Genomic DNA, 17,046 nt, shown 5'->3' with positions numbered 1-17,046 from the left:
ATACAGGAAGTATTCCTTTCAATTTGTTCTAATTTGTTTGCTGAATATCTTGACTCAGACACTGGTACTTTAAACGAAAATTATATAACCTAGTAAGAAAGTGAGCAATTATTGTTAAAAATCTATTCATGATTGTACTTGCTGGTTGTCATTATCTGCAAGCAGTGAATGCAAAACTTAAATGAGCAAATGAAAGAAAGCATGCAATTTTTGCATGAAGTATGAAATAAGGGACATGGGTGGCGCTGTGGTCTAAACCACAGAGCCTAGGGCTTGCCGATCAGAAGGTTGGTGGTTCAGATCCCTGCGGCGGGGTGAAATCCCGTTGCTCAGTCCCAGCTCCTGCCAACCTAGCAGTTCAAAAGCACATCAAAGTGCAAGTAGATAAATAGGTACCACTCTGGCGGGAAGGTAAACCGCATTTCTGTGCGCTGCTCTGGTTCGCCAGAAGCGGCTTAGTCATGCTGGCCACATGATCCGGAAGCTGTCTGTAGACAAACGCCAGCTCCCTCAGCCTATAGAGCGAGATGAGCGTCGCAACCCCAGAGTCGTCCGCGACTAGACCTAAGGGTCAGGGGTACCTTTACCTGTTGTTGTTGTTTAGTCGTTTAGTCGTGTCCGACTCTTCGTGACCCCATGGACCAGAGCACGCCAGGCACTCCTGTCTTGCACTGCCTCCCGCAGTTTGGTCAAACTCATGTTCGTAGCTTCGAGAACACTGTCCAACCATCTTGTCCTCTGACGTCCCCTTCTCCTAGTGCCCTCAATCTTTCCCAACATCAGGTTCTTTTCCAAGGATTCTTCTCTTCTCATGAGGTGGCCAAAGTATTGGAGCCTCAGCTTCACGATCTGTCCTTCCAGGGAGCACTCAGGGCTGATTTCCTTAAGAATGGATAGGTTTGATCTTCTTGCAGTCCATAGGACTCTCAAGAGTCTCCTCCAGCACCACAATTCAAAAGCATCAATTCTTCAGCGATCAGCCTTCTTTATGGTCCAGCTCTCACTTCCATACATCACTACTGGGAAAACCATAGCTTTAACTATACGGACCTTTGTCGGCAAGGTGATGTCTCTGCTTTTTAAGATGCTGTCTAGGTTTGTCATTGCTTTTCTCCCAAGAAGCAGGCGTCTTTTAATTTCGTGACTGCTGTCACCATCTGCAGTGATCAAGGAGCCCAAGAAGGTGAAATCTCTCACTGCCTCCATTTCTTCCCCTTCTATTTGCCAGGAGGTGATGGGACCAGTGGCCATGATCTTGGTTTTTTTGATGTTGAGCTTCAGACCATATTTTGCGCTCTCCTCTTTCACCCTCATTAAAAGGTTCTTTAATTCCTCCTCACTTTCTGCCATCAAGGTTGTGTCATCTGCATATCTGAGGTTGTTGATGTTTCTTCCGGCAATCTTAATTCCGGCTAGGGATTCATCTAGTCCAGCCTTTCGCATGATGAATTCTGCATATAAGTTAAATAAGCAGGGAGATAATATACAACCTTGTCGTACTCCTTTCCCAATTTTGAACCACTCAGTTGCTCCATATCCAGTTCTAACTGTAGCTTCTTGTCCCACATAGAGATTTCTCAGGAGACAGATGAGGTGATCAGGCACTCCCATTTCTTTAAGAACTTGCCATAGTTTGCTGTGGTCAAAACCTTTACCTATGAAATATTAAAACACATATTTTTATTCTTGAGCAGTCCAATTATATGTACATAGAAGATCTCTAACATGTCTAGCATCTAGTAAGTACTGTACTAAAAATAGGAGTCTTTTTTCTATTTTGTATAATTTGCTGTATAATCTATAGAGTGTTGTCTTAAGCACTTGACTTTCATGAAGCTTCTTTGCCTTGGAAAGAGGAGCTGTATAGATGATAAATGTGAAGTAACTTTAGTGAACAGACAACCACTACATACTCCATACCTGTTCTTCCTCAAAGAAACAGGTTGCAATTAGTGTTAGAAACTCAGCTATATAAGCTAGGGGCCAAAGGTTATAGTTGGCAAAACAAAATATTGAGTTGCCATTTTGGGGCAAGAGAGCTCTAAAATCTTTTTTTTTCAAATGATGTACTGACTGTGATTGATTATCAGTTAACCATCTGGGTAGTTCAGATTATAATCTTGAGCTAGATTAAAAACTTTGAGAACTTAAGCAAGAAAAGCCACTTTATCCAGGGATAGTCCACATTTACATTGGCCTATTCCTACCGCTTTTTCTTAATGGTGACACAGACCATTCATAACATAAAAATATTCTTCACAACTGTGAGCAGGGCTGTAGGGTGGGATAAGTGAAGACAAGCTACAACATTGCTCACTGCTCCTGCTCAGGCTGCACAGAAAAAGTATTTTGGTTCCTGAAATCCATTGTGATTGTGCAGATAAAATATAACTGATAGAATTCTACAGGATGTGGTATTAGTGTGTGAAAACAATCAAGATCCAATGATCCCCAGATAGTGATGTCAGGCGCTATCCTGGCACCCAGGGATCTTCACTTCGTTGTAAGTGGCTGACAATCAGGTGCAAAATGTGCCAGGTAACAGGCTAATTTCAAACACTGGTTGCAATATATGTATAGGGAGTGATACAGATCAAATGCACTATCAGTAACAACTACATCAAGTCTCTGTGTGCTATCCACGAGAACCTAGACTTTACAGATGAAAAGAGAATGAAACATAAGGCATCTTTCATATGACTGACTGACAGACTTCATATTTTTTTCTCCCAAAGAGTGCTTTTGTGACTTGGGAGCAGAAAGAACTCTTAGCTGGTCCTTCTGAGTAGTACTACAAGATATCCAGAACTGTTTGTTCAAGTGAATGTTACAAGAAAGACTTGAACACCTCCTTCTCAAGGACCCGGTGTTCATCACAGAGACTATAGCTGTTTGTATAGCAGGAAACAGAGCCAAGACTTCCTCTGGGATATTGCTATGTGACTTCACTAAATAATGAACCTTTTTGTGGAAAAGCAATGTCAAAGGCTGCTATTCTTAAAACACATGTAAATAGTCCTGAAATCTATATGTTTATTTTTGTGTGCCTGCTACCACCTGAGAATTTTGAAGTTAAAAGGCTACAGGAGCCAATTTTATCCTCCATTCCCAATATGCCTGTATATTGTATAAACATTGAACTCAACAGCTGGTTGAAGTGTAGTGACTAAGAATTTTAGTTGTGAACTAGCAAGTGCTACTTTTTTTTGTTGAGGCAAGAACTGAAAGGAAAACACAGATTAAAACTTCATACCTTTTACCCCTCAGCTAGAAATGTTTTACTTTGTTCCAAATTTGGCAAAACCCAGAAAGAGTTGATATTTCAGAAGATAGAGTGTGGCCACTAAAGAGTATGAGCTGAGTACCAGTTTTCCAAAATTGGAACCTCCCCAACGTGCTAAATCTTATTTGGCAATCACTCGTAGCTGAGTAAGATTGCCTTCCATGAACATGGTCTTAACAGTGAGTCCATAAGTGACTATGGAGGCCAATTCTGGATCCACACACCCTTCCACAGTGGTAGTTGATCACAGTGAGGGTTTGCCAAGCATGCCGTCCTCTTAACACATTTCTCCCTTTCGTCCTGAGTTCAAGCGTCTTCAAAGTCCATGACACCTTTGGTAAATATGGATGTAGACATCGACATTTAGGAACATAGGAAAAACCTACTGAATCAGGCCATTGGCCCATCTAGTCCAGCATCCTGTTCTCACAGTGGCTGACCAGGTGCTCATGGGAAGCCTGGAACAAATGCTTCAGCCCCCCCCCCCCCCGGCATGGCTTTAGGATAAGAATATATAGCCTCTGACCCTTACTTGCAGCTGCTGCTAAATGACAGTCTCCTCCCCAAATTTATCCCTGAAACTGCAGGACCTTCCACGGACTACTGTAGGAATCAAAACAGTTACATACTTATATCACAAAAAGTAAGCTGCAATGGGGATTTAAAGAACAGCAAACAACTTTCAAATATTTTGAGATGAATACCTGTTAGCCTCAGATGGGATCTTTTCTTTCTATCCAAAAAGGACCATTCTTAACCTTGTAAATAAAGGCACAAAAGTTAGTACTTGCCTGCAGAGTGTTTTTGCTAGTGTGTTGGTGGCTAGCTGAGGAGGGATAAGAGAGCTTGGTCCCACCTCCAGCAGCCTACAGTACTACATTTCTATCATAGTTATCATTTTATTTGTAAGGCTTCCATACTTGTCTTTTATTCCTGGGACATTGTGCAACATTAAGAAGATGAATGAAAGTGTCTTTAATCATATGTATAGTGCATTGCTTTCTGTCCCTCACCCCTAGCTATAATGCTTTTATAAGGGCACCTCACCCTCTTATTCAAAGAAATCCCCCCTCCAATAAAACCCACAAACATTTTAATTAGTTCAAGGAAAGTGTTTGAGCTAGGGCTCAGTGAATGCTTAGTCATAGAAATTTGGCCCAAAAACAACAATTGTAGTTTAGTGATTAGAAAAAGAGTGGTAGTGGTAGATCAGAGCCATCAGAAATTGTGAGGCATTACAGAGGAAGACACTACATTATTTCCTCCCATTACAGTTTTATGATAAAATTTAAGAGTTATATTTTAAACAACATTGAATACTAACAATTCCAGGCAGAGGTTGGGTGCCAGTACATGGGAATGTAGGAAGCTGCCTCATACCATCTCAGACTATCTAGCTCAGTATTGTTTCCTGTGACTGGCCATAGTTCTCTAGTATTCCATACCTGCATCTTTCCCAGCCCTGCCTGGAAATGGCAATGATTGAACTTGGTATCCTATGCATGCAAAACATTTGCTCTACTACTCACCTGCTGAGTTAAAAATGAACAAAGGCAGGCTTCGTCAAATGTATCCAGAAGACAAGGTCAGCAATTGCGACAGAAAGAGGAGGGAGAAATCCAGAAGAGGCAGGCATCAAAAAATAAACAAGCAGGCTCCAAGAACCAACCAAGAAGGTTGCTACTCAAAATCCATTTTCCATATGCCATTGTAGCAAAGAGCTGATGGCATGGTCAGTCAGCTCTTGATAAGTAAGCGTGATTACTCTTCCTTTCGCATTTTGCACACATTACAAGACGAGTCCCAGTAGCACAGCAATGCACATGACTGACTAGGGCTGTTTCCTGTCCTTCCAGTAAGAAAGAATTGTAAATGTTTGTGAGTAATATTTGCTTCTAAGAGCTTCAGGGCTAAATGTATCATTTATCCTATATGGTAAAGCTGCCTACACTGCTAACAAAACATGATAAATTAACAAGTTTCATCTATATATTTCATTTATATGCTCATGAGTCAGACTGTCTGCAGACAATACTTGCTTTTTAAATGCAAAGAGCTTCCTAATAGTGGTGCAGTTTGAAACGGTAGTGTGGTTATTTGGCATGTCTTTTTGTTCATTCCTGTGACAGTAGCATAGCAGTACATATGTAGTAGCTTTCAATAACTTGTATTAAAGAAGTTGCCTTGGTTATTTTGAAACATTCTGTTTGGTTGCAGGTGCGAGAAGATGTGCTAAATTCATTAAATAACAACTTCCTTCAAACATTAAACCAAGCATGGAATGACCATCAAACAGCAATGGTGATGATTAGAGACATTCTGATGTATATGGTAGGTAATGTCTGATTTCTCTCTCTCTCTGGAGCTAGAAGTATTTAGTCATAAGAACAAACTTGTAGAGCTTCATACTGATGGAAGAATTGGACATGATAAGTTGAAATCTTTAACTGATATGAATGTGGAGCATACACACACTGGAGTCCACTTTTCCTCCTCAATAGTTTCATTGTGAATGGTTCTTTTGGGAAGCTGAGATTGGAATAGAGGTTAACAAGATGTACTTACATAATGAAAGAGAAAGGCTCATATATCGGCCTCTATGTGGGGCACCTGCATAATATATTGTTCTAGGTATGTGGTGGAGTATCTACACCCATGCCTCCATGCAAAATCTGTTGCTATCATCTCTCTTGAACTAGGTTAAAGCCTGCTAATGAAATGTCAAAAGATCAGGATCGATTTTTGTTGTTGTCATTTATCTAGTGTGCTCATTCAGATTTCCACTTTATTCAAATACTGTTTTGAACTGAACACAGTTTTAGATGTTTTACCCTTTACATATCATGTCTTATTCTGTATGTGGACCATATTGTCACTGGAAATTTTAATTTTTAAATGGAAAGAGCAGCTACCCTTTACCTTTACAAGGAATCTTGCAAAGCACAATTTAGGATTGGGTTTTTAGATCTGATATTTCCAGTGCCTTATGAAAACACTCTTCTACCGAGAGTGTTTGTATTACATTGTATTACATTTTTATGTCTGCTTTCATCCAAAGAGCTCTGAGGCTTTCCAAATAGTCTCTCTTCCAGGTTTTAACCAGGACCATTCCTGCTTAGGATTAGGTACCCTGAGACCATTTTATGATGCTCTCCTCTTCCTTGCAGTCAGTGTTCTCTATTATACATGTGTACATCTGTCATAACTGACAGGACAGATTTCTTTTTTCTTTGTATGTAGTCTGAGCTGTACTGTATTGGTCAGCTTTATCGTCTTTCAAATGCCAAAGTTTTGATTGCATTGATTTAGGGGTATGTGTATGTTTTTGTTGTTTAGTCGTTTAGTGTGTCCGACTCTTCGTGACCCCATGGACCAGAGCACGCCAGGCACTCCTGTCTTGCACTGCCTCCCGCAGTTTGGTCAAACTCATGTTCGTAGCTTCGAGAACACTGTCCAACCATCTTGTCCTCTGTCGTCCCCTTCTCCTAGTGCCCTCAATCTTTCCCAACATCAGGGTCTTTTCCAAGGATTCTTCTCTTCTCATGAGGTGGCCAAAGTATTGGAGCCTCAGCTTCACGATCTGTCCTTCCAGGGTGCACTCAGGGCTGATTTCCTTAAGAATTGATAGGTTTGATCTTCTTGCAGTCCATGGGACTCTCAAGAGTCTCCTCCAGCACCATAATTCAAAAGCATCAATTCTTCGGCGATCAGCCTTCTTTATGGCCCAGCTCTCACTTCCATACATCACTACTGGGAAAACCATAGCTTTAACTATACGGACCTTTGTCGGCAAGGTGATGTCTCTGCTTTTTAAGATGCTGTCTAGGTTTGTCATTGCTTTTCTCCCAAGAAGCAGGCGTCTTTTAATTTCATGACTGCTGTCACCATCTGCAGTGATCAAGGAGCCCAAGAAGGTGAAATCTCTCACTGCCTCCATTTCTTCCCCTTCTATTTGCCAGGAGGTGATGGGACCAGTGGCCATGATCTTGTTTTTTTTGATGTTGAGCTTCAGACCATATTTTGCGCTCTCCTCTTTCACCCTCATTAAAAGGTTCTTTAATTCCTCCTCGCTTTCTGCCATCAAGGTTGTGTCATCTGCATATCTGAGGTTGTTGATATTTCTTCCGACAATGTGTATGTTACATGGTGATAAACACACACATGAATTGAGAGAACTTAAATGATAGTGTGTTCCAGTTCATTTATTTTGCCCTGAAAATTGTAAGACAGTTGTTTTCTGCAATATAAACAATAATCATTTATCTTGGTATCAGTTTTCAGGACAAAGTGCATTGGAAGTTATTTTGGGGAGGGGGTGACTGAGGTATGCTCATGTAAGCAGTCTCTGGATAAACTGCATAAGAGTTGTATGCAAGCCTTATTATTTATATTTTAATTTTAGGACCGTGTATATGTACAACAAAATAATGTGGAAAATGTCTACAACTTGGGATTAATTATCTTTCGAGATCAAGTTGTACGTTACGGGTGTATTAGGGATCATCTACGACAGACATTGTTGGACATGATTGCAAGGGAACGGAAAGGAGAAGTTGTGGACAGGTACAACTGCAAAAAAACATCTACCTTTGATATCATTCTTGCAAGATCTTTGTTTTGTGTGCATGAGTTAATCTTGCTGCTATTGTGCTTTCGTTTCCATTTTTTAATTTCATTTTTAATTATTAATAATGGGATATATTTTATGAGGCCATCAATAAAAAATTCCCTGGGTGGCTAATAGTACACTATATTATCAGTAAAATAAAAAAATTCCTTCAGTAGCACCTTAAAGACCAACTAAGTTTTTATTTTGGTATGAGCTTTCGTGTGCATGCACACTTCTTCAGATACAGTGAAATGGAAGTTCTATATTATCAGAATCAAGATGATAACAAACATTTTTTAAAAAAATACATGCCATCAATATATTCAGTATCCATTTCTTACCATCTGTGCCACTGCAGTAGCTATTTGCCTTTTTTTCCATTCCTTACCATTTTAAAAAGAATTTGAAACCTGATTCTATTTTGGCTGCAGGTTGCCTATTGGCATTTTATGAATATAAGGCTGTATGCACCAGTTGCACTACATTCTCCTCTTTTGGAGTGTTTAGGGAGCTTCATTCTCAACACATCTTTGCTTGTAAACAGATGGTTATTCTGACACATTTACAGAGCATTACAATGGTGGAGCTCTAGTAGCTATTAACACTTCGTTAGTAATTTAAAATGTGTACACAGTACAAAGGTACCTCAGGTTAAGTACTTAATTGGTTCCAGGAGTCCGTTCTTAACCTGAAGCGTTCTTAACCTGAAGCACACTTTCCCATTGAAAGTAATGGAAAAGTGGATTGATCCGTTCCAGACGATGAAAAACACCCCCTAAAACAGCAATTTGACATGAATTTTACTGTCTAACGAGTCCATTGATCCATAAAATGAAGGCAATAATCAATGTACTATACTATAAAATAAATAAGACCGTATTGTAGATGAAATAATTAACATTTATTTTTTTCTTACATGCACTGATGGTAGTCATTGTTTGGATGGGGTGCTTTTATCCATTTCTGCAGACACACAAACACCCAGTAGCTGAACACGATCCCCAAAACAATGACAGAAGACAGAGTCCCCCAGAAGTCCCCCAAATGAAGGAGCAAAGCAGAGACAAAGGCACAGGGCAGACTCACATAAACAAATCCCAAAATCCCTTGCAGAATCCCGGGAAGGTAAACGGGTGTTTCGGTGTGCTGCTCTGGTTTGTCAGAAGCGGCTTAGTCATGCTGGCCACATGACCTGGAAGCTGTACGCTGGCTCCCTCAGCCAATAAAGCGAGATGAGCGCTGGACCTAATGGTCAGGGGTCCCTTTACCTTGTGTGTGTTTTTGCCACTTGAGAACACTGAATAAGATCAGTGACTTAAAGATTAAGTACCTAATTTTTTTCAGAAGAGCCAGTAAAAGAACTCTTAAAATCTTGTCTAAAATAATTGGTTCTAAACAATCACCTTACTCAGAATAATACATAACATTTGCTTATTGTTCATAGCATTTTGCATACACTCTCAGTGATCCTCTTCTGTAAAACAGGCCATTGCCCGCATATTGCAGATGGCGGTAAGGATAAGGGAAGGTCTCTAATGCCACCTATTGAATTCATGGCAGCTGGAATGATAGAATTTATGACTTCATGGTTCACGGTTCAGTCTCTTCAAAAACTAATTATACCAGATCTAAATGGAGACAACCAGAAATCATTATAGCTAGGAAGTCAAGTTGAGCAGCCTATCAGTTCTGAGTAAACCTGGTGTCACTATAGTCTCCAAAGAGCCCACCAAAGGACGGATTCCTTAAACTGCCTCTTGAAGTTCAGCAGCAATACACATTTTTGTTATCTCTGCATGGGATTAACTACTATAATCTCAGGGTAAGAGTGGAGAAGTCTGTTCTTTGTTCTCTTCTACTTCTTACATCCTTGATGAGAGGGACTTGCATTGATCATGGGGGGGGGGTGGAATTTATATGAGGATGTCTTTTGAATGACTTTGAAAATTCTACTTCTGCTAAAATATATCTAATCTCTACATCTGATTTAATATTTTAACAGAGGAGCAATCAGAAATGCTTGTCAGATGTTAATGATTCTAGGCCTTGAAGGAAGATCTGTCTATGAAGAAGATTTTGAAGCCCCATTTTTAGAGATGTCAGCAGAATTCTTTCAGGTACAAAATATGTTTCAAGTGTATGTGATGATAACTGTTTACTATTGTTAATTTGCTTAATGAATTTGTTTGGAATTACTTGCAAGTAATCTCCCCCCCCCCCATATAAGGTTTTTAATTGTAGATATTGACTGCTATGCTGCTTAAAGATTCACTGTCTCAAACATCCAGCAAAAATAAAATGTTATTTGGAAAATAGGAAAACTCTTGGTTGTATCCAACGCTGGTTATGCATAAGCAGAATGGACTTCCACTTATGCAGTGCAACTTTGTCTTCCTCTCCTCCTCCCTAAAACACTTTTTGTGCCCTCAAAATCTGCTCTGGCAGGTAGGGTGGGGACCCTCCAGAGCATAATTTGGGCTGCAGGAAGAAGAAGGCGATGTCTCACTCTCTCTCTATATCATATAGATGATGATCTTCTCGCACCTGGCATCTTTTCATCTCTGCCGCTTTTCAGTGGGAGCCCCCTTCCATGCATGCACTCAGATTCAGGGGGTCCTTTGGAGTGGAATCCCATAAAGTACAAGATACTCCAATTCCAAAGAAAGATAAATATTGCTTCATCCACAGTCCACATAGACACTGGTGCGCATATGGTGGTGGGAGTGAATCCCAACCAATATCCACGAGGCTGTATTACTGGATTCTAAATTAGCAAGTATTATTATAATTAGGGGGCATATTCAGAGCTGATGTAGCCGAGCTGAGTTAAAAGCTGGGACATTCTTACTTCAAATCCTGCCTGTGTCATGGACATGAGGCCAAGCCCCATCCTTTCATCCTCATCACATACTGTAATATATGATTAATAATACAGGGGGTGGCACTGTGGGTTAAACCACAGAGCCTAGGGCTTGCTGATCAGAAGGTCAGCGGTTCATATCCCTGCGACGGGGTGAGCTCCCGTTGCTTGATCCCTGCTCCTGTCAATCTAGCAGTTCGAAAGCACGTCAAAGTGTAAGTAGATACATAGGTACTGCTCCGGCAGGAAGGTAAATGCCGTTTCCGTGTGCTGCTCTGGTTTGCCAGAAAGCGGCTTAGTCATGCTGGCCACATGACCCGGCCAGTAAAGCGAGATGAGTGCCGCAACCCCAGAGTCGTGCGTGACTGGACCTAATGGTCAGGGGGCCCTTTACCTTAATAGGTATGAAGTCTTATTTCGATTAAGAATGTTTATGGTGGGGGAGTGCATCTGTAGCAATTCTTTCAGAATATTATAGTATCACATGGTGTGCCTCTGCTTTGTTCCAATACAGATGGAGAGCCAGAAGTTTTTAGCAGAAAATAGTGCTTCAGTTTATATCAAGAAAGTAGAAGCTAGAATTAATGAAGAAATAGAACGTGTGATGCACTGCCTTGATAAATCAACTGAAGAGCCAATTGTAAAAGTGGTTGAGAGAGAGCTTATTTCCAAACATATGAAGACTATAGTGGAAATGGAGAATTCTGGTCTAGTTCACATGCTAAAAAATGGGAAAACAGAAGGTAAATCCAGATTATGCTGCTTACAGGGACTGAAGTAGCTTATAAACATGAAGTATACTGAATATTTCTTAATATTTCTTCCTTTTTGTTAGAATATCTATATTGCTTAGAGATTTCTGTTGAAATATGAAGTGATATACAGTGGTACCTCGGGTTACAAACGCTTCAGGTTACAAACTCCGCTAACCCTGAAATAGTACCTCAGGTTAAGAATTTTGCTTCAGGATGAGAACAGAAATTGTGCTCCGGCGGCGCAGCAGCAGGAGGCCCCATTAGCTAAAGTGGTGCTTCAGGTTAAGAACAGTTTCAGGTTAAGAATGGACCTCCGGAACTAATTTAGTTCTTAACCAGAGGTACCACTGTATATACTAAAAAACAACTGTGTTTTCCATTCCCTCAGTAGCGTTATTCTATCTAAAGCTGCCTAAAGAATAATTATTGTTACTAATCTATAGATCAGGCATCCCCAAACTTCGGCCCTCCAGATGTTTTGGACTACAATTCCCATCTTCCCTGACCCACTGGTCCTGCTAGCTAGGGATCATGGGAGTTGTAGGCCAAAACATCTGGAGGGCCGCAGTTTGGGGGTGCCTGCTATAGATACTTCCTTACATGTCCAAAGATTTTGTAAGAAATGTCATTTTATTTTAGAAAACTATAATGTCTGGCCCTTCATCAATGTTTACTAATGTAAACTTTTTGCTTTACATAGTTCCATTAGCAGATTTGTGCTCTGTTTGCTTGTGATAGTAACTAATGAGTGAGATGGTAGCTCACCTGAAATGAGTTTCAGCTCTGTTCATTTCTTGCAACAGCAATAAAATGTTATGTATCTCCAAGAAACTTTTTAATAGTTTATGTGGTATTCATGCTTGCTTATTGTGATCAACCAAATTCTAGTTAAATATAATTACATTTACCAATCCTAGTTTAAAAGCCAATGGTCACTTAGCATAACATAGCATTAGGATTCATTAGGGTTTTTAATTTGTAATCTGGCATCAGTTTTATTATATTTTGTTGTTGAAGTGGACACTGTGCTGATAATTTTTTTTAATTTAAATTTTAAACATTTATATCTCTTATATTAAAAGACACTCAATGTGCCATACTGCTGCAGCAAATCACCATAATGATTTTATTTTTTAAAATAATATAGCATCCAAAAGGTGAAGAACAAAAATCAAGGTAACATTTAGGACAGGTCTGTTGTGTCTGCTATTCCAGGACAGAAGGGAGAGCCTCACAATGAGATTTCATGTTAAAATATGAGTTGACAAAAATTTGAGAACACTTATTCTGTTCATCTGCTGTCTTGTGATGGAAATACCGTGTTGATGGTAGTTAATATACTTTTCCCCCTTTGCAGATCTTGCTTGTATGTACAAGCTGTTTAGCCGTGTGCCGAATGGTCTTAAGACAATGTGTGAGTGCATGAGCTCCTACCTCCGAGAGCAAGGTAAAGCTCTTGTATCTGAAGAAGGAGAAGGAAAGAACCCAGTTGACTATATTCAGGTAGTTAAACCTTACATTTCTCATTTGCCCATCTTAATTGAACTTCAGATCTGGCTGCTCTTCTGCCACTGGTGGACTTGCCACAAGAAAGGGCAACTTTGCTTGACTCCTTTCTCATCCCTGTAGAGCTGACAAGAGTCACAAGACCCAAACCTTCAACATTTCTCAGGACAGACCAAAAAAATCACCTGCAACAGCTAAAGCAGCTAGGATAGAAGCAAAGGAAACCCCACACAGGAGAGTCCATTTGTAAAGATCACACCTCTTAGCAGACAGGTGGTCATCATCCTTTTAAAGCAAGTGGGGCAAGTCCCAAGAGATCGCTTGTTGACAAATGGCTACACCAGCCCACTAAAATGCCACCTTGGCAATTTCAGCACTGATCTTCTTTAAGCCGTCTGAAGTACCTTGGAATCCTGGGGCCCTGCCTACATACTCCTAGGCAGCATCCTCACCCAAGTCACCTTGGTCTTAGGGAAGATATTCAGGATTTCATTGAAATCGCCCAGTGATCATTGAAATGGACTGCACTCCCAGAACCTTCCCCAAATCATTCTTTCCCAAGCGTAGATCCAAAATACAGAGAGATGAAGGGCACTTTGCTATGCCCTAGAAACCATGGCACCAAGACCCAAACTGTTGAATGTTTGAATTCTAGGAAGAGCCAGGACATGCAGCTGCCATTCACTTCACAGTCCAGTATGTGAAGCTGTTGCCTGTGACTTGGACGCCCAGGAGCAAATACAACCATAATGAAAAAGAGTTGGTCGGGGTAGTTGCAAGATGGTGCTTGAGGTTATACAGGATGCATGTGAACCCTGGTAACATCCTCTTGCTAGCTGTCCTCTGCACTTGAGAAAGAAATCTTTACTTAACAATGGATTTTCTTTTCCATTTAAAATACCAGGTTTTTCTAAGCTTAACCTAATATCAAGTAAAATGTTCTAGAAACTTTGAAGCAATGAGATTCTTTTTTAACAAGCAAATAGTTTTCAGCCCTATAACCTCACAATGGATGTGATTTCCATACAACATATAGTAGAAATCTGTAACATAAAAATATTCAAGGTAAATAAAAAAATTGTCCAGTAGCACCTTAGAGACCAACTAAGTTTGTTCTGGGTATAAGCTTTTGTGTGCATGCACACTTCTTCAGATACCTGAAAGCTTATACCCAGAACAAACTTAGTTGGTCTCTAAGGTGCTACTGGACAATTTTTTTATTTCGACTGTGTCGGACCAAAACGGCTACCTACCTGAAAATAAAAATATTCTTTATTTTTCTAAGGGTTTACTGGATTTGAAGAGTAGGTTTGATCGCTTCCTTCAAGAATCTTTCAATAACGACAGGCTCTTCAAACAAACCATTGCGGGTGACTTTGAGTATTTCCTCAACCTTAACTCTAGGTCTCCAGAGTACCTCTCATTATTTATTGATGACAAGTTAAAAAAAGGAGTCAAGGGAGTAAGTATATTTTCAGTTACAACTATGCAAATTTGTGTCAAAACAGCAACATATATTTATGCAAACTTCTGTTCTCTTACAGTCCTGAAAGTGTACTGTTTTAACTTTCAAAATGCAATAAGCAGTGCAGTTGAGTGAACAAATTATATGTGCTTGTCAAAATCTTTTGCAGCTGCATGAACTACATATATGTTTAACTAGAGAGAGAACTGAATAATTCTTGATTGACTTAACCACTGTTAGTCGTAGTTGTTTTTAGAATGATAATGCTGATAATTAGTGACATTTAAAAATGACCTAGTATGTTAAAATGAAAATGTTACTGGTGGCAGTGTCAGAAGTACTAATGTATGTGTTCTGGTGAGTCTTGCACAGCAATACATCTTCAGTTTACAGTATGATGCCTTCAAGTTCTTTGTAGCTTAGCATGCTGACCATGTAATCAGATTGCTGCCCCCCCCCCGCCCCAGCAAAATATGTTCCCATTTAGTACTTGAACTTTTGTCCCCTAACAAGTTACTGTTGCACCAAAAACTTGAAGCCCATGCCTTCACACATTATTTTCGTGAAGTGTGAAGCCTGAGAAGGCTGTGGCTGCCATGCTACACGCCAACTGAGCAGAGCAGGATTTATTTCTGAGTAAAAATGCATTGATTGTGCTATCAGTGTTTCTGAATCATAGGATTTTGTGGGCACGATCTCTAGCGATGGAGATTGGTAGCATTTGGTTGAAAAATAATATTTTTGTCTTTACAGCTAACTGAGCAAGAAGTAGAGACTATATTGGACAAGGCAATGGTTTTGTTTAGGTTTATGCAAGAGAAGGATGTTTTTGAACGATACTATAAACAGCACTTGGCAAGGAGGCTTCTAACAAACAAAAGTGTTTCAGATGACTCTGAGAAAAACATGATATCTAAGCTAAAGGTAAAGTTAGTCCCTGCAATCTTTTACTTAGTGATTGTTTCCCTTTGTTTCTGGTTTCAGTCCAACATTCAGTTGTCATAATTTTAGCTAATGTGGGATCATTGCAGTATGCTATCTAAATACTAAAGGTAGGGCAATAAAAATATTTCATTGCCAGCAAAAGTTGTTTGGTAGGTTTATTCATACTGTTTTTAAAACTTAAAACTGCAGTATTTGGAACTGCAGTCGATTTCCTGCCAGAAAGCTTGAAAAGCAGGGAGGAGTTGAAGAGGGTAGAATAAAGCAGGTAATGTCAATTTTCCCTGTTCACAGATTTTCTGGAATCCCTGCTGCATGGCAAAAGGCTCCTTCCCATTCTCCATCTAAGCTATAGTCCTCTTCCTTATTTACACAACAAAGTGAATACTTACCTGCTATTCCTTCTTGGAGAAGGATTGAAAAACACCCCACCCTAACCTTCCAATCCATCCTTTCCTCTTCTTTACCCTGCTAAAAAAAGCACTTCATATAATGTGCTTCTTTGGATAGTACAGCTGGAACTAAACTGGGATTTTATGAATGCACATGGGAATAAATTACATTTGAAATCATTTATATCCTGCTTTTCCTCTTAAGACTTACACAAATAGAAAAAAACAGGGGTTCAAGCCAGTATACAAAGACATGTGACTTTGTATGCTGACCTGACCCCCTGTTTTTTTCTATTTGTGTATGTTCCTATACAGTGGGTTCCTTATTTTTGTGTTTCCTCTTAAGACAGAGTGGTATTTAATAAAACACAACCCAACAATATAAAACAATAGGAGATAGCATGTCATTCAGAATACCTTGGAAGGCTTTAAAGCCTGATTCAAAAGTTTTAACTTTCCTCCTAAACATAAAAAATAAGGAAGACGTATTTTGTTGTATTTTTAAAAAGATTGGGACAGCAGATTCTTCTGTTCATTTACAGAACAACTTTTGATCTCCCCAAACTGGTGTAGTAGTAGTAGTGGTAATTAATAATAATAATAATAATAATAATAATAATAATTGTACCCTGCCCATCAACCATTAAAATCATGGCATACTTTTGCATTAATAGCACAACATTTTGTGGTAAACATTTTGGGATGTTTTCTACTGTTGGAACTGATGTTTGGAATCAAGCAGAATGTGTTATGCTTTTTCATAGCTTTAACAAGTTCAAACATATTCTCTATATTTTGTAATGTTCTGGTTCCAAGTACCTGGTCTGAAAAAATATATATAATGGCATATATAATTTTAAAAGAATTGTTCTCTTCTTTTTTATAGACTGAATGTGGATGTCAATTCACATCAAAACTGGAAGGAATGTTCAGGGATATGAGCATCTCAAATACAACAATGGATGAATTTAGGCAACATCTACAGGCAACAGGGGTAAGAAACTAACTGCTGGCTTGATCTGAACACTAATTTCAGTTACTCTAACAAAGTTTTTGAGTGCAAGCTAGCAGCCAAAGCAGTTTAACAATTAAAGAAAACCAGTAAAGTATTCAGCACTGTAAAATACAAAGCAGCAGCAAGATAAAACAGCAACATGTGAACTCAAATAAAGAGAGCAGCCAGTAAATAAATTAGTATTTTTTCTGCCAGAAAACTAACTCTGCTACCCAAAAA

At 39.5% G+C, this 17,046-nt stretch overlaps 1 protein-coding gene across 2 annotated transcripts in view; it reads left to right on the top strand.

Moving 5' to 3' along the window:
- CUL3 (cullin 3) overlaps positions 1-17,046 on the top strand; it is a 52,324-nt gene that overhangs the window by 25,739 nt on the left and 9,539 nt on the right. For both annotated transcript variants that reach the window (XM_035132753.3, XM_035132752.3), the window contains exons 3-10: positions 5,501-5,614; positions 7,686-7,846; positions 9,895-10,009; positions 11,267-11,495; positions 12,865-13,010; positions 14,299-14,475; positions 15,232-15,402; positions 16,699-16,806. In XM_035132753.3, coding sequence (XP_034988644.1) covers positions 5,501-5,614; positions 7,686-7,846; positions 9,895-10,009; positions 11,267-11,495; positions 12,865-13,010; positions 14,299-14,475; positions 15,232-15,402; positions 16,699-16,806 — 1,221 coding nt within the window. The remainder of the gene's footprint in view (positions 1-5,500; positions 5,615-7,685; positions 7,847-9,894; positions 10,010-11,266; positions 11,496-12,864; positions 13,011-14,298; positions 14,476-15,231; positions 15,403-16,698; positions 16,807-17,046) is intronic.

The sequence above is a fragment of the Zootoca vivipara genome, chromosome 5, assembly GCF_965207765.1.
Source record: "Zootoca vivipara chromosome 5, rZooViv2.hap1.1, whole genome shotgun sequence".
In the NCBI taxonomy this organism is placed as follows: Eukaryota; Metazoa; Chordata; class Lepidosauria; order Squamata; family Lacertidae; genus Zootoca; species Zootoca vivipara.
This window is presented reverse-complemented; position numbering and strand designations above follow the sequence as displayed.